Source organism: Leguminivora glycinivorella, chromosome 27 (assembly GCF_023078275.1).
Source record: "Leguminivora glycinivorella isolate SPB_JAAS2020 chromosome 27, LegGlyc_1.1, whole genome shotgun sequence".
Lineage (NCBI taxonomy): Eukaryota > Metazoa > Arthropoda > Insecta > Lepidoptera > Tortricidae > Leguminivora > Leguminivora glycinivorella.
The window spans coordinates 921,592-939,905 of NC_062997.1; the positions used below are offsets into that span (position 1 = coordinate 921,592).

At 39.5% G+C, this 18,314-nt stretch overlaps 2 protein-coding genes across 5 annotated transcripts in view; one reads left to right on the plus strand and one right to left on the minus strand.

The window, feature by feature from the left end:
* LOC125240264 (probable pseudouridine-5'-phosphatase) overlaps positions 1-15,560 on the plus strand; it is a 37,081-nt gene extending 21,521 nt beyond the window's left edge. For all 4 annotated transcript variants that reach the window (XM_048148118.1, XM_048148117.1, XM_048148119.1 and 1 more), the window contains 4 exons: positions 8,908-9,006; positions 11,458-11,517; positions 11,609-11,673; positions 14,214-15,560. In XM_048148118.1, the coding sequence (XP_048004075.1) occupies positions 8,908-9,006; positions 11,458-11,517; positions 11,609-11,673; positions 14,214-14,493 (504 nt within the window). In that variant the 3' untranslated portion in view covers positions 14,494-15,560. The remainder of the gene's footprint in view (positions 1-8,907; positions 9,007-11,457; positions 11,518-11,608; positions 11,674-14,213) is intronic.
* A 1,391-nt stretch (positions 15,561-16,951) lies between these two features.
* Positions 16,952-18,314, minus strand: part of LOC125240364 (fatty acyl-CoA reductase wat-like) — a 57,886-nt gene continuing 56,523 nt past the window's right edge. Inside the window, exon 13 of the mRNA XM_048148270.1 lies at positions 16,952-17,111. Within this exon, the coding sequence (XP_048004227.1) occupies positions 17,007-17,111 (105 nt within the window). The 3' untranslated portion in view covers positions 16,952-17,006. The remainder of the gene's footprint in view (positions 17,112-18,314) is intronic.

Consider the following 18,314-nt stretch of genomic DNA (forward strand, 5'->3'; position numbering starts at 1 on the left):
ATTCCGGCAAGTGGTTCAGATCGTGAACAACGTTTGACGTCAAACGTGGCTACAAATGGGAAATCTCACAATGCTGCCTCGTCCTCTTCAAGTGTTCCTGTTGTCAGTGCGCCCTTAACCAGCGGCAATCCAGAAGGTGCGGTTCCTGGAGTCTCTGGATTGATGGCATCACAGGCAAAGAAACCAAAGGTGTTACTTGCGACGGCAATAATAAGAGTTCTGGATAGCAGCGGACGCTACCAGGAGGCGCGGGCCTTACTGGACGGAGGGAGCGAGAGCACATTCATATCGGAGTCTTGTGTGCAGAGGTTAGGCTTAGAGCGGTTTAAGCCTGACGACCCAATCACAGGACTGGGCTGTACTCCTATAACCGGTTGTAGGGGAGCAGTTAATCTGACCATGACACCTAGGCTGACGGATCAGCCAGTGCTGGTGACCACGGCTAATGTCTTAAATAAAATCAGTTATAACCTGCCTGGATATTCGTTGCCGGCTCAGTTGGCGGATAATTATCGGGGACTGGATCTTGCGGATGAACAGTTCTTTGTGAGTCGAGAGATTGATATTTTATTAGGTGAGGATTTACTTTGTGACATTGTACTCAGCGGACGCATCAAAATCCATGATAACATTCCACGGGTGACAAAAACGGTGTTCGGACACGTTTTGTCAGGTCCTGTCAATATTGGAGTTTCCCTTCGAGTTCCTTGTGCGTCTCAGGCCTTTTTCTGTAGCACAAGCACAGATCGGATCTTAGAACGGTTCTGGGAGGTTGAAGACATCCCGTTTAAGGCGGAAAACCCTAAAGATCTTGAATGCGAGACCATTTTTAGAGATACCCATTCACGGACTGAAGAGGGTAGATACTCAGCACGGTTGCCTTTTATATCGGACGCCCCTGAACTCGGTAACACTGTACCCATAGCTATGAAGCGGTTTTTAGCCATGGAGAGGCGGCTCCTTGCAAAAGGCAACGAGGTCTTCAGGGAGAAATACACGGAGTTTATGCGGGAGTACGCCGAAACAGGACATATGTCACTGTGTGAAGGGGAACCAAACGACTACGCCAGTGGTAGTTACATTATACCTCATCATGGAATTTTTAAAAAGGATTGTGATAAGATTCGCGTAGTTTTTGACGCTAGTTGCGCATCTACTAATGGTGTTGCGCTAAATGATTGTTTGCATGCGGGTCCAAAACTACAGCGGGATATCGCGGAAATTATATGTAGGTTAAGGCTACATCGTTACGTGTTTACAACGGACATCAGGATGATGTTTAGACAGATTTTGATTGCTGAGGAGGATCGGCGTTTCCAGCTCATTTTCTGGCGGGAGTCCCCAGACTTACCTTTGCGTGTGTATCGGCTAAATACCGTAACATACGGAATGAAGTCAAGCCCATACCTTGCGATTCGGACGCTAAGGCAGTTGGCAGATGACGAAGAGATGCAGTTTCCTGCTGCGGCACAACTTCTGCGGTCTTCGGTGTATATGGATGACATTTTAGGTGGAGCCGATTCCATAGAAGACGCAAGCAAGTTGAAGCAGGAACTGACGGATTTACTACGCTCTGGCGGTTTTGAGCTTAGTAAATGGACGTCAAGCAGTAAGGAAGTCTTACAGGACATAGCAGAGGAGCATTTAGAAAAACCTCGCAAAATATTTGACAATGCGGATGGGCCTAGTTTCTATAAAATCCTAGGCGTTCAATGGGATTCTAGCAGTGACTGTTTCTCATATCGTACGAAGCTGGATGACACTAGCGGATGTACTAAACGGTCAATCTTGTCAACTTTAGCTAGGGCATTTGATCCTTTGGGGTGGATCTGCCCAGTAATCTTTCAGGGCAAGGTCCTCATGCAGCAACTCTGGCTGAAAAATATGTCATGGGATGCGAAAGCTCCTGATGACGTAGTTGCGGAATGGCAAGGCATTTTAAAAGATATGCCTCTTATTTCAAATCTGCGGTTGGAACGCTTTGTCTTATTAGACGTCAAATCGTGTTCTCTGCATGGTTTCTCAGATGCATCAGAACTTGGGTATGGTGCAGCGGTTTATCTGAGGACTGTGGGACATGACGGAAGGGTCAAGGTTAGTTTGATGATGGCAAAATCGCGAGTCTCGCCGGTTAAATCGAAACTAACTATACCGAAACTTGAATTAAGCGGTGCGGCGTTGCTAGTCAGACTTTTGAAATACGTTGTTGCTGCAATCAGTGATGACCTGACGATAGACGGAATCTTCGGATGGTGTGACAGCACTATCGTTCTCTCGTGGTTGAAGACATCGCCACATTTGTTGCAGACTTTTGAGGGAAATCGAGTTTCTCAGATTCTAAATTGCGGTTTAAACATAGCCTGGAGACACTTACCTTCAGAAATGAACCCTGCTGATGTCGCGAGTCGCGGTTGTCGCGCGTCAGTACTATTGGAGCATCCTTTATGGTGGGGACCTCCTTGGTTATCAGGTGATGCGGAGACCTGGCCCAGGAATATAATGGACAAAGCGGAAGATCCATTACCTGGATTGCGGAAAGTGAAGGTAAATGTTCAGGCCCTGGTCGGGATTGTTGACAAAGATAATATTTTTACGCGGTTTAGTTGTTTAAATATGCTATTGACGGTCGTAGCATATTGTTTCCGGTTTGTCAACAATGCCAGGCCTTTGTCCGAGAAACTTAGGGGGGTATTATCAGTCCCAGAGCGACGGTTCGCTTTGCAGCGGTTAATCAAATTGGTTCAGCAGGAGGAGTTTGCGGATGATATCCACTGCTTAGACCAGAATAAACAATGTTCCAAGCGGCTACGTCGGCTTTTGCCGTTTATTGCGGATGACGGTTTATTGCGCGTTGGAGGTCGTCTGGAGCATTCAAGTTTGTCTTTTCCACGAAAGCATCCGGTGATTTTACCAAAATCACATGCTCTAACGGTTTTGATCGTGGATCATTTTCATGTGACCTATTGCCACGCGGGGGCAACGGTTTTGATGTCGGTATTACAGCGGCAATTTTGGATTATTTCTGCGGGACAAGTGACTCGTACACGAATTTTCAAGTGTATGAAATGTTTTAAAACCAAAGCCAGACCAACAGCGCCGATTATGTCAGCGCTGCCATGGGATCGAGTTAATTCAACTGGTGTGTTTCACACAGTTCAAACTGACTTTGCTGGTCCATTCAGCATTAAGCAGTCTCGTTTGCGGAACGCAAAAATTCTGAAGGCGTATCTTTGCGTATTTATCTGTTCTGCATCCAAAGGGGTTCATTTGGAGTGTGTCACTGACCTTTCGACAGAAGGGTTTCTTGCGGTTTTGACACGGTTCACATCTCGACGCGGAATGCCGAGTGTGATACGTTCAGATTGCGGAACCAATTATACAGGTGCCAACAGATACTTGGATGATGTGCGGAAATATTTGGCTTCTGAGGAAGCACAACAAGGGCTTAGCGACGGCGCGGCCAAACAGTCTATAACGTGGCGGTTTAATTCGCCAGCGGCGCCACATTTCGGTGGTCTTTTTGAGGCGACCGTAAAGTCGGCTAAGACACTATTGCGGCGCGTCATAGGTGAACAGGTTTTAACGTTTGACGAATTGGTAACGGTATTTACCAGGGTGGAGGCAGTCCTTAATTGTCGTCCTCTATGCCCATTGACCCAAGATCCTAATGAATTGGAGGTTTTGACGCCTGCTCATCTACTTATTGGAAGACCTTTGCTTTCGGTTCCGGAGTACAATTTCGAGGACATTCCGAACTCACGGTTGAATCGGTTTAACTTAATACAAGCTATGTCTCAACGGTTGTGGAGAAAATGGAGTGAACAATACCTCCATTCTCTTCAAATGCGTAGAAAATGGACATCTCCAACTGATCCGCCTCAGCTGGGTGATCTTGTCCTGATAAAGGAGGAGAATTTACCTCCTCTAAAATGGAAGTTAGGAAGGATAGAAGAACTGCTACCCGGCAAAGACGGTGTTGTTAGGGTAGTACGTCTCAAAACTTCTACAGGTAGCCTCACGCGGCCTGTTGTTAAAATTTGTAGGCTTCCTTTGGACGACTAAGCGGAGTTAGCGGTACCAAATTGTTTTAATTTAGTGTTTTATTTTCTTTGTTTATTGTTGATAAAGGCTTTAGCCTTTCTCGGGCGGGGAATGTTTAGTTTTTAATACCATAAGTAGTTTCGGAACGCATCCTAAATTGTTTACATTTATCATGTCTCGCTCTCACATCATTTTATCATATATATTTATCTCGTATGGGGAAATTACGGGCATGCGCAAAAGGCGTTATCTTTAGAACAAGATTTAAACAATATGACATGAAAGAAGAAAAAGAATATGTCAGAAGATGAAGAAAGAAAATCGGTGACGTTCACGGCGGTGGTGAACTGCGGAAAGAAATAAAGAAATAAGAAATAAAACGGCGAGCGGAAAAACCGTGGATTTAATTAAAACCAAAAGTGCGGCAAAGGCCTATACGTCAAAGCGCGGGTGAGTGTAGGGCTTTTATTTATATATTTTTCTTTTAAGTTCTTCCCATTTTTGTTTGCACCCCGAAACGGTGAAAATCTTCCTAAGGTGCCGATTTCCGGACAGAACCAGCGCCCTTTTGTCCAAAGAACCCAAACTCACGCCAATCGGGTGGCGGGGAGGTTCTTTGGTACAGCTAAGATGTTATTTTTTTCAAGATATGATTTTAGTCTCTTATTTATGAGTTTCTCAATTACTTTAGATATTGCCGGTAATAACGAAATTGGCCTATAATTGCTGATACAGTCACTGTCCCCGGACTTGTATATAGGTATAACTACAGATTTTTTTAGGTTATCTGGAAACTTACCCTCCAGAAAACATAGGTTGCAAACAGTAGCTATAGGCTTACTAAGAATATCGACACTCATTTTTAAGAATAGTGATGAGATTCCATCCCAACCCGTGGCTGCGCTTGACTTTAGACTAAGGATAGTTTGTTTAACTTCTTGATCATCTGTAGGCGTCATAAACATGGAGCCATATATTGTCGAGGGAATTTTCATATTATGTACCCTTTCAGTTTCAGTAAGTTGGGATCTGTTAATTATTTCTGTAGCTAAATTTTTACCGATGTTAGTAAAATAACTGTTGGCGTAATTAACTGAATCTATAGGGTTCGATTTCAAATTAATTAACCTCTCGTATGCTTAGGAGCAGATCTGCTCCATATTGTTTCAACTTTAACATGTAGTTATTATGACTAATATATTAATGACAATTTTTTGACAGACGCATACGAAAGGTTAAGTGTATAGATTTATCTGTGTTTTCAATCTTGCAGATACTTTTAATAAGAGCCCATTGTTTTTTTAAATTACGTGTATTCGAATTAATTTGTGCTCTAAGGTGAGCTCTTTTTAGCTTATTGAGAATGTTATTGCATGTATTACGGTATCTACGGTAAGTGATTTGAATGATTGTATTATGAGGATCCTTTTTTAGCTTTAAATGAAGTCGATCTCTATTTCTCATACAGCGCACTAAACCTGGGGTAATCCATGGTTTGATAGTACGCTTACTACGAGATATAGTTATATAATTAGTATATTTAGTTAGTGTATTGGACACAAGAGAGATGACTGTATTAGTAGCATTATTAGCATCTTTGTGCATTAATAAATCATGCCAGTTAACAGATTCGAGTTCCTTAATAGCTGCACTATAGTCGGTTTTTTTTATTTTACGTGAAGTAACTTTAGCTGCCCGTACATTGGAGATGGAAACCATAACACAGGAGTGATCAGTTGTAGTTGTATCGCAGACTATTGTTGATATAGGTAGCTTTGATTTAATAAAACAATGATCGATACAATTGTTCACTCTCGTTGGGAGGGTGTGCGCTGGCAGCAGTCCGTTAGATGCAAGCATATCTAAATAATCAGGTGCACGGGCATCCTGGCTATCTACCTTAGAATCGATATTTATGTCTCCTAACACTATAATATTTTTGTAACGTTTTAATTTATTTAGAATACTATCCAGTCCATTTATAAAGTTATCTGTATTTTTAAATGACGGGGGCCTATAAATTGAAACGATAGCATATTCTGAACCAAGTGTGGTTATTAGGCAGTTAGCTTCTATAGTTTCTGTAGGTTCATAAGTTTTAAAGGGTATGTTTTCTTTTAAATAGATTACTATACCATCATTCTGATTAAAATTCTGGTGAGTAGCAATATGTTTATAGTTTTGTAAATTAGGTAGTATAGAATTTTTGGATAACCAGCATTCTGTCAGTATGATTGCGTCATAATCAATATGAAGCCTACTTAGGAGCACTTGAAAATCATCAAAATTTCGGTTTATGCTGCGTATGTTTAATGTAAAAAGTTTCAACACATCCCTCGAATTCGTTAAAAGACTTCTGCATTGCTCTGGAATATTCACCACCATTGAATTACCGATACTGACAGTTTCGTCAATATCACTTGATAATCTTTCTATTTCAGACATTTAGATCTTTTGATTGAATTATGTGAATAACATTATGATTCAATGTGGTAATCTTATTCCAGAGCGATGTACGGAACATAAACGAATATGGCTTTCTGTGAATTTGTGTGCACGTATGTTGTTTTTTTGTATGTGTAGTAGGTGTATGTATGTTTGTAAATATTGAGGATGTGAAATGTGTATAAGATACATTTGTGTTATTTGAAAACAAAATATATAAAGCAAGATAAATCAAAAACAAAAGATTTGACCTGTCAACTCGAAAAGTAATATGTAGTCACAAGGTATTTTCTGGCGTAGTTATTGTAGCTTCCATTACCCCGGGAGACGTTGTACTAGCCAGCCCCCTGCTATGTCCCTGCCCGTCCATCTGAAGTGTCAAAGGCGATTCCGCAGCAGGTGATCCTTTCAAGGCTTCCACTTGTTGTGTAGACTTCAGAAGTATTGCAGGGGAACCTTCAGCGTACTTGACAAACACCCGGCCCATCGAAGTCCAACAGTACTGGTAACCATGGTCTTTTCGAAGACCTCGTGCAAGAAAGAATAGTTTCCTGGCTGTAGGAGTAAGTGATTCAGCGATAAAAATTGGGAGTTTTTTTCCAGGCAGATCAAGGCATGATGTATTGAATTTATCTTCTGCGTGGTTATTGTTATACGTCTTTAGTGCTTTCATAACTGCGGAACTAGTTATCAAATTTGTGTATTCTACAATGATCGATGAAAAGTAACACAATTATGTCACTCTCCATGCATCCCTTCAACTATCTCCACTTAAAAAATCACGTCAATTAGTTGCTCCGTTTTGCGACAGTATAATATATTAAAGAGTACTATCGTACAGTATGGCCACTCCCGCTCCCCGCTAAAAGTGCCACCCACCCCCTCTGTTAGCTCACAGTTACCGCCTGTCAAATACGCGAACAGTCGACCTGTCATATCTCACTCATACAAGCATGGTACGCGTTCACCTACACAAGCTTAGACTGTGTGCAAGGAACGCGGCTCTTTCATATATTTGATCGCCAGTGTCCAAAGTGAGGTTTTAGTGAGAATAACTTTTTAACAAAAAATAAAACCGCTTTCAAAAAAAGCGTGTTACAAAATACGGAGAAACTAAAAAGTCAAAAATAATAAACCTACGAATTCAGATTTCTTATCGGATTGCAATAATCTAAACATCCAAATTATAAACAAATCAATTATTTTTGTAGTCGGTACCAGACCTGTTCGTCGCCTTGCTATTTCCTGTTTGCCCCACCCAACCATACGCAGGCTGGCCCCGACTCCAAAAATAATTGATTTGTTTATAATTTGGATGTTTAGATTATTGCAATCCGATAAGAAATCTGAATTCGTAGGTTTATTATTTTTGACTTTTTAGTTTCTCCGTATTTTGTAACACGCTTTTTTTGAAGGCGGTTTTATTTTTTGTTAAAAAGTTAATTTATTTGTTGATTTTTAGTGGTTCCTAGTGATATTATATGTATCAGTCCGAATATATGTACAGTAGTGAAAGAATTATCCTTTAACTCCTAACCATTGAGGAGTTGACCTTCCATCATCAGCTCAGCCACATAAAATTATTACCATCAGGCGTAAATACTGGTGTACCTTTGAAAAATACACTAAAAACATTACATGTGCCTATAACATTTGAAGAGTTCCCTCGATTTCTCCAAGATCCCATCATCAGACCCCGACTTGGTGCCAATGGGACTATCTCGGGGTTATACCCGTTCGATCAAAAAAAAAATTTTGAAAATCGGTCCACGATTCTCGGAGATATCGAGTAACATACATACAAAAAAAAAATAAAAAAAAAAAAAAACATTCAGTCGAATTGAGAACCTCCTCCTTTTTTGAAGTCGGTTAAAAACGGACAAACCGACACCAACACTTTCCCATTTATAATACTTATTTATACAATGTGCTCGCGAGGAACCCACATAACTTGAACCACGCTTTTCTGAGGCCAAAAGAAAGAAAAAATGTAATATGAATTTTAAAATTTTTCGCGAAAAAAATTTTTTTTTAATTTTTTTATTTTATTTTTTTGGACGTATTTTCACATAAAAAGTAATTTTTATCCATAAAGTTGGCAATTAAAATGAGTTCCTTAATTTATTCTTCTAAAAACCAAATTTTTTGGAAGTTTTTCTTGTCACATTTTGACATCTATCAATGACTACTGTGAGACTATGCTCCACAACTGCGCATCAGCGCCGTTAAGAAGACCTTTTCTACTGAGTAACAATACGGAAATGTTTTTTTTTTAATTGGCAATAACTCTGAAACTAGACGAAATCTAGAAAAGTTTATATGACATTTTAGTCTTAAAATGTGACCAAGAATATGCCGTTAAAGTTATATGGGTTCCTCGCGAGCATCTTGTATAGTATGGATACTACCTTATTTCCACAGGTCTGCGCTACAGATCCCGAAGTGGACCGAGGCAAGCCGAACCCTGACATCTACCTGGTCGCTGCCAGCCGCTTCCCGACCAAACCCAAGCCAGCACAGGTAAACCTAATTTTTTCTACTCCCGAACTGTAATTCGTCATTTACAGGGTCGTGCATAGAAAAAAATAAAAATATTTGTTAAAGAAAAATGGAAACTATAGGTCTAATTTAAGAAAAGAAACTGTATAAACATTTTTGTATGACCGTTTGTTTCATATCCAAATAAATAAATAAATAAAAAATAAATAGATCTTTAAAACCCTACATAAAAGTCTATTCCCCAAAGCCAACATCCGCCGGCTTTCCGCGCATGCGTGCAGTATCGCAAAAACTGAAAACGCATTATTTGACTCTGTAACCATGGCAACGCATTGTTTTAACGATACTGCGCGTGTGCGCGGAAAGACTTTAGGCAGCTGAGCTGACAGTGCAAACCTTTGCGTCAAAATACAGGAAACAGTGTGAATTTCACGAAAGTTATTCAAGAAAACTATTAAAAACTAAGTGCATGGTCGCAGAAAAAGTATTGTATGCAACGGTGTTTAACTGAGTCAAAAAATACTCGTGGCGTCTCAATAACAATTTTCGGTTTCGCCTCAAATTACCGCAAACGCAGCGAGTTGTTTTTGGTGCCTCTTCATTTTATGGATCAACTATTCTTACTTGAAGATGTTGCTATGCGTAGCGGTAAGGCGTGTTGTAGACAGCCCAGAAATAGTTATGTATTTGTTTTACAAGGGGGCAAAGTTGTTGTTTAACCGCACGTGCCAATATTGATACCAAAGCAAGCAAAATATTCCAATATGGGAATCCAGTGGAATCTTTGTGCGTTGCGAGGGTTTCAAGGCAAAAAGTTAAAAAAACTTTGCCACCGAGTGAAACACAATTTTTCACCGCGCCAACCTGAACAAAATACTGACTATAAAACATCAAACTAAATCAAATCCATGAATTCATTCAATATTTATGATTCAAAATCATCATTTATAGGTAAACTAGCTTGTGCCCGCGGCTTCGCTCGCGTTAGAAAGAGACAAAATGTAGCCCGTGTCACTCTCCATCCCTTCAACTATCTCCACTTAAAAAATCTCGTCAATTCGTTGCTTCGTTTTGCAGTGAAAGACGGACAAACAAACAGACGCACACACTTTCCCATTTATAATATTAGTACGGATTCTACCAGCCAGCTTAAGACATCAAGTTGAAATTTGTATGAAATTACTTTGCACTCTTGTGGATAAAATGAAATTTTGCTATCTGTTTTCGAATAGCAAAGAGAGCCTTTTCCAGTTGGTGTGGTGAAATCGGATTTTCTTGACTGTCTCGTGTCTCGTGTGTGTGTTTCGTGTCTGTTTCGTGTCTTACGGCCACGCATAGCAAAATCTTCGAGTAAGAATAGTTGATCCATAAAATGAAGAGGCACCAAAAACTCTAACTTTTAAGACGATACAAGAGGGGTCAATTCTCCATACAAACGCTCTTGACTATTCCCTCCCTGGTTTTTGAAGATAGAGCAATAATTTTTTCGACGCACACTACTATTTTTTTATCTGTGTCGGACCGGTTTTTTTTTTTATATTCTTATTTTTAAAAAAACGCTAGAGCCCATCAAAAATATCCAAAAACGGCCTTTTTGATTATGGTGCAAGAAAGGTACCACTACTCGTACTTATGCGAAATTGGTAACAATTAGCCAAAAAAACTAAACTGTCTGGTACAGATTATTTTATTCCTATTCAGATTCTCAAATTTGGTTACGATAGATTAAGTTTTGAAGGAGGAAACAGCCGAGAGCGGAACCTCAATTTTAAAGATTTTTTCGCAATATCTTTTAGCCGAGTTGTTCTGGACAAATTTTTTTTAATAAATCTAGTTAATAACAATATTTAGTACTAGCTTTTGCCCGCGGCTGCGCTCGCGTTAGAAAGAGACAAAAAGTAGCCTATGTCACTCTCCATCCCGTCAACTATCTCCATTTAAAGAATCACGTTAATTCGTCGCTCCGTTTTGCCGTGAACGACGGACAAACAAACACGAACACACACGAACGAACACACTTTCCCATTTATAATATTAGTATGGATATTTAAGTAAAATTCCCAAATTGAAAGGGGGGCTCCTTTCCATTTTAGCACTTTCGGTCCTGTAGCGTCTTAAGGCGTCTTAATTTTAATTCCGCGCCATTTTTAACCCCCGACGCAAAAACGACGGGGTGTTATAAGTTTGACGTGTCTGTCTGTCTCTTTGTCTGTCTCTGTGTGTGTGTGTGTGTGTCTGTCTGTGGCATCGTAGCTCCCGAACGGATGAACCGATTTCGATTTAGTTTTTTTTTTGTTTGAAAGCTGAGTTAGTCGGGAGTGTTCTTAGCCATGTTTCATGAAATAAGATAAGAATTTTATTTAGAATAATAAATAAATAATAATAAATAAATAAATATTATAGGACATTCTTACACAGATTGACTGAGGCCCACGGTAATCTCAAGAATAAAACGGATTTATTTTCCCACAGTGTATAGTGTTCGAAGATTCTGAAATCGGAGTAAAAGCGGCTGTAGCAGCGGGCATGCAGGTGAGTGCAAATTGAGCCGACCAAGCTAAGATTGCAGTGATTTTTATACCCCCACCAATAAATATTTAACCAACATATTCTAAATTTACAGGTAGTAATGGTTCCGGACCGACGCTTGGATCGGCAGAAGACACGCGAAGCGACAGTAGTCCTACGGTTAGTTTCCTATACTATAGACGAATAAGTATAAGGGAAAAGTTACATAACTCCATACATCAGTAAATGCGAGTTATTTGTATAGGCATAGTTAAGTGACATCTAGCGATAATCACGCGTCAACTAGCGTAAATTATCAGTACTGCTACTTGTCAATAGATGTCGCGACGAACGAAAAGTCTAATGCTCACCAATTTTTAGCTAATATTACAATAGTATTAATCAGTATTCTGTTTTCAATTCCTTCTGCTTGTAATATAGGTTGTAAACTGTTCTAATATTACATTTTTGGCAGACGAGACACAGTTGCCACCTAGTATCGAGTAGTGGTACTGATAATTCACGCTTGTTGACGCGTGATTGTCGCTAGATGTCACTTAAGTTTGCCTATACTGGCTGGAAGTCGCCAGCAATATACTGAAGTGAGGCCATTTCGTGGCACTTTATTACTATTCTATATCGTATGGAGTAAGTCCCAAATGAATGGGATAAGGGCAGGCGAATGATGAATGGTGATAATGTATGGAGTTAGAACTCTTCCCTTATCTTATCTTATACTTTTAAACGAGCAATTCTTGTATATTTATTTATTTAATATCTGGGCAACCGAGCTTCGCTCGGTTCTGTTTCGTATCCTTGACATGTGTCGCCATCTAGTTCAAAAATGAATAGTACCTACATCGAGCGAAAGAATTCTCAGCCTTAACAACACAACTACTCCACACGAGATGGCGCGCATTTCGCCACAAAAACTCAAATAGTGTATTTTTCTATTCGTTTTAGCCTTGACCTGTGTCGCCATCTAGTGTTTGCAATAAATAGTACTTACATCGACCGAAAGAATTCTGTCTTAACAGTACAACTACTGTACACGAGATGGTGCGCGAAGAAAAACGCATGAAAACTCGAAAATTCGCGTTTTCCGGGACCTAAGGATAAGTTAGACCGATTTTTCACCCCCAAAAACCCCCACATAACAAATTTCTGCGAAATCGTTAGAGCGGTTTCCGAGATCGTCAGTGTAAATAAATATATATATAAATAAATAAATAAATAAATAAATAAATAAATATACAAGAATTGCTCGTTTAAAAGTATAAGATATATACCGACGATCTCGGAAACCGCTCTAACGATTTCGCTGAAATTTGTTATGTGGGGGTTTTCGGGGGTGAAAAATCGATCTAGCGTAGCCCCCGGAAACCCCCCGGAAAACGCGAATTTTGGAGTTTTCATGAGTTTTTCTTTCGCGTTAGTAAACGTAAAATATGGTCGTTAATTTCGCCGTGCGCGCATCGATTCCGCTTAGCTCAGTCGTACGAGGTCGGTCTAATGTACGCAGATAGATTGTAGGTGTCAGGGTTTGGAATCCCGGCCAGAAATTAAGGTTATCGGTCGCCCAGATATTTCCTCTATGATATTTCGTAGCGTGACATAGGCGTCTCCTGTCGGATTATGACACCTAGGGGCCCTTGGCATTTAGTATGGCATTTAGTTTTCTAGCGTAGCGAGTGGTTCCAAATGTGAAATCTTGATCGTTGCGAGAGTTTCAAGACACAAAGTTTAATTCAACAATTTTGATCACCACACTAACACGGGGAAAATCACATCAAAGTAAATTAAGTCGACCAATTTTCAAACATTTTGGTATTGGCGGTCAACTAAATGCGGCAAATTTGAAAAATGTAGGGCTCGTCGGCCAATTGTCTTTTTTATTGACGCTGGTGGAATCATTGACGAGCTATAACACTTAAAAATTGATTGAAAATATACAGACAAAGGTGTCTCCTAGGAAACACCCTCTTCTAATTCGCTTAGAAAATTTTAATTCCGCGCTATTTTTAACCCCCGACGCAAAAACGACGGGGTGTTATAAGTTTGACGTGTCTGTCTGTGGCATCGTAGCTCCCGAACGGATGAACCGATTTCGATTTAGTTTTTTTTTGTTTGAAAGCTGAGTTAGTCGGGATTGTTCTTAGCCATGTTTCATGAAAATCGGTTCACTATTTATTTTTATTTTATTTTTTATTCATAATAATTAACACAGCATGACAGATAAACCAAAGCACTGTGAAAATACATATAAGATCCCTATATATACATAACGGGAAAAAGTTAACATACAAAAAACACTAATATGGCACAGCAGAAGGACGAACATCCATCATCTCGCTGAACCTCAGACATTCATCACGTACAACCATCCATCTACTAGCAAACACATCACATTACACGCTGATGCGAGGAGTGAATTCAAGCTGTGTAATGCTCGAACAAAAGGAGAGTTCCTTCTCGACACTGTTCGAGATTTTGGCACTGACAGAAGACAGCGGTTTCGAGGCCGAAACTCAAATTTAGACGGTATCGGGATAAGCAGCCGTACTAAGTCGCGGTCGCGGTCGGGGGTTTTTCAAAATTTTAATTTTGTGGTTAGTTTTAAGAATAATGTAGATCTTGACGTTAAATAATGATTTAGTGTCAAGATTTGGTTGGCCGTCTACATATTCCTTAAAATCCTTAAATTACAACCTATTCCACAGATCTCTCCGCGACTTCAAACCAGAAGAGTTCGGTCTCCCCCCCTTCCCCGAAACCCCCGCCAAGGGCAAACCCGCCTCCGCCCGCATCGAACGAGACGAGACAAGACGAGACGACAAGTCGGAAAACATTGAAACTAAGAAAGATAAGCCTATTAAACCTACTGGTCAACTTGTTGAAAACATGGCAAGGACTTCCAAAATGTCTAAATTGAGGGCCCAGATGTCGGCCTTGATGGACAAGAAAGTTTTAGCTGCTACCAGTTCGGTGGCGACTAGGTAAAAAGATTTTGGTAAAGCGTTTGACAAGGTGGAGCATTGGCTTATACTTCTGTAGGTCGTATAAATCTCCTTCGGATAAAACTATGCAACTCACTTTTAATGGACAAGCAAATTTTAGCTTCGGTGGGGAGTGTGGCGACTAGGTAAACAGATTTTGGTAAAGCGTGCGACAAGGTGGAGCATTCGCTTCTACTGCAGATACTTTAGGACTTCCAAAGTGTAGAAACTGAGGGCTCAAATATCAATGCTGATGGACAATGAACTAATAGGTCCTACCAGTTCGGTGGCGGCTTTGTGAAGAGATTTTAGTAAAGCGTTTGACTAGGTGGAGCATTGGCTTATACTGTATATACTTTCTGTTGGTTGTGGTAATCTCCTTCGGATGAAACTATACACTCGGCGCGGCTTGTTGAAAACATCGCCAGGACTTCCAAATTGAAGGATCAAATGTTAATGCTAATGGACAAGAAACTAATAGGTCCTACTAGTTCGGTGGCGACTAGGTGAAAAAATTTTGGTAAAGCGTTTGATGAAGTGAAGCACCAGATTGTACTGTAAAAAGGATTAAGTGAAAGATTTGGTAAAGGGTTTGACAATGTAGAGCATTGGCCCTCCTTCAGCAGAATGTATAAATTGCTCTTAAAAACAAATTATTAATGCCAGCAAGTTTTAAGACCATCAGAGTAGATATCATATGTAATAACTCTGTGTAAAATTGAGACTTTTCCATAAATATTTTTTTCTAAATACATATTAATGTCGCTCAAGATTCCGTTTAAAAAATAATCATTGTTTGTTTTCAAAATCTAAAAGTCTCTTTCGTCAGGTCCTTTTAAAACTTTCCGTCTAGAAATATGTCAATAAAATAAAATAAGAATCTAATAAAATTGATTATTTACGGTTTTAAAAGCTAGTTCCCCTGATATGTGAAAAACAAGCATTAAACTAGTTAAATATACAACGTGTGTATTCCATACGGGCGTATATCTTAATAACGATTAGTATCGGACCCAAGGAGCCTAACTACATGTTTTCTTTTTCAATAGACGAGATTTTTCATACATAATAATTCAGCACGCAATGTATTATGCCCACATCAATTAGCGTACCTACCTAATTGTTATTACGACATGACGTTTATGTCATGTGAAATTAAGTTGGACGGCGTACATTGCCGTTTAGTCAGATTAAAAAAAATAATTATTTTAATTAATAACACTTTTTAACAAAATAATTATACTAAACGATTCGTTAGGTCAGATACTGTAACTGGATACATTATTCGCCCGTATGGAATCCACACGCGGTATTACATACTGTAACTAGCAAAATAAGAATTGTAAATAAATTACAAAAATGGTTCTTTACAAATGAAATGAAGGAAAGGCGGATTTTTTTACAAATGTCTGATGCTTTTTTTGGTGTGGGACAGTTAAATATTTTGTGGCCTCATTTTTCGGCGAATAACTTTTTTCTTTGAAAATCAGATCTTAAATATGTTTGATGTTTTATAAGTAATTAAAATTACTTAATTTATAAGATAATAAAAGAAGGTGAATTGTTACATCGATTTTTATTTTAGTCAGATTAATAGTTATTTGTTTTACAAGGGGGCAAAGTTGTTGTTTAACCGCACGTGCCAATATTGATACCCGAGCAAGCGAAAGATTCCAATATTGAACCGCGAGCGTAGCGAGAGGTTCAAAAAGTGGAATCTTGAGCGTTGCGAGGGTTTCAAGGCACGAAGGTTAAACAAACTTTGCCACCGAGTGAAACACAAAATTTTTCACCACACCAATACGAACAAAATACTGACTATAAAACCTCAAACTAAATCAAATCCATCAATCTATTCAATATTTATGATTCAAAATCATCATTTGTAGGTAATTTCTACCAGCCAGCTTAAGACATCAAGTTAAAATTTGTATGAAATTACTTTGCACTCTTGTGAATAAAACGCAATTTTGCTATCTGTTTTCGAATAGCAAAGTAAGCCTTTACTAGTTGGTGTGGTGAAAAAATATTTTCGATAAAAATAAGTCCGTCATTTTGAAATCACAAACATAGTGTTAGGTTAGGATCCATTTATTAGCAGGGATTGTTCGTACACAGTCTATTGCCGTTTCAGGGTGCGTAGCCGAATGGCACTAACGCTCACGAAACGCTCACGAAACGAAATGCTAGTAGATATCTATCTCTATCGCTCGTGCGTATTGGCGCGACAGAGCCGGACAAACTGGCGCGGCGTTTCGTTTTCGTTTGGCGTCGGAGAAATGCCATTCGGCTACGCACGCAGGTGATGATGACGTCAATTCGTCGCTCCGTTTTGCCGCGAAAGACGGACATACAAACAGACACACACTTTCCCATTTATATGATAGTTTTTTTCCGCTACTGTACATCCGATATTGGATCGGATATTGTAAATCTTAGAAGGAAGAAATAATACGAAATTGTTAGAAACTATAAATTTTAATAATTATTAAAAAAATGTACAAACTAAATACAATATTAAAAATTAGCTAACATCCATACAAACCGGAAAACGTAACTACATAGCTTATAAATAGCGTATAAATAAAGTGCGCCGACTAGATAATTTAGCACCCTCAGGACCTGAAAATAAAATAAATAAATAAATAAATGTTGGGGGACACCTTACACAGATCAACTTAGCCCCAAACTAAGCAAAGCTTGTACTATGGGTGCTAAGCGACGATATACATACTTAAATAGATAAATACATACTTATATACATAGAAAACATCCATGACTCAGGAACAAATATCTGTGCTCATCACACAAATAAATGCCTTTACCAGGATTCGAACCCAGGACCGCGGCTTAGCAGGCAGGGTCACTACCGACTGAGCCAGACCGATCGTCAAATTAATTGTTAGTATTTACAAATAAAGAACTGACATAAAAATATAGTATTTTTCATCACACTCGCACACTAAATGTGATTTTGCACGCAGGCGGAGCGAGAGTTATAGAAAAATCGTTCTCCCAAGGGAGTTATGAAATTTCTAGTACCGTATTTAACTTTTTACATATTTTATTCTGCAAGTGTGATGAAAAAATTGTGTGTAACTCGGGGAGTATGAATATTACAAACTCGAGTCTTTAAATCGCTCCGGCAAGCCGTCGCGATTTAATTTACTCTCGTTAGTAATATTCCATTTCCTCCCCTTGTTGCACAATGTACTATGTATTATGCAACCGGCGTTTAAAGGAGGGCAAAAAAGGCGAGTGGCGTGGGTAACAATTTGAGGCGAAGCCGAATGCCACGAGTATTTTTTGACTCAGTTAAACACCGTTGCATACAATACTTTTTCTACGACTTAGTTTTTAATAGTTTTCTACAATAACTTTCGTGAAATTCACATTGTTTCGTGTATTTTGACGCAAAGGTTTGCACTGTCAGCGCTCGAGCCAGCTGCCCAACGTCATCCACCGCCGGCTTCCCGCGCATGCGCGCAGTAATGTTATAACAATGCGTTGCCATGGTTACAGAGCCAAACAATGCTTTTTCATTTTTTCGTTACTGATCTGGAAATGATCCAGAGGCCGTGAGTTCAAGTCTCAACCAAGGCAGACATTTTTCCACTTTTAAATTTATTCTAAGCCTAATGCCATCGATTGCAGACGTTTTTAACCCCCGACGCAAAAACGGAGGGGTGTTATAAGTTTGACGTGTCTGTCTGTCTGTCTGTCCGTCCGTCCGTCCGTCCGTCCGTCTGTCTGTCTGTCTGTCTGTCTGTCTGTCTGTCTGTCTGAATGTATGTTTGTCTGTCTGTCTGTGGCATCGTAGCTCCG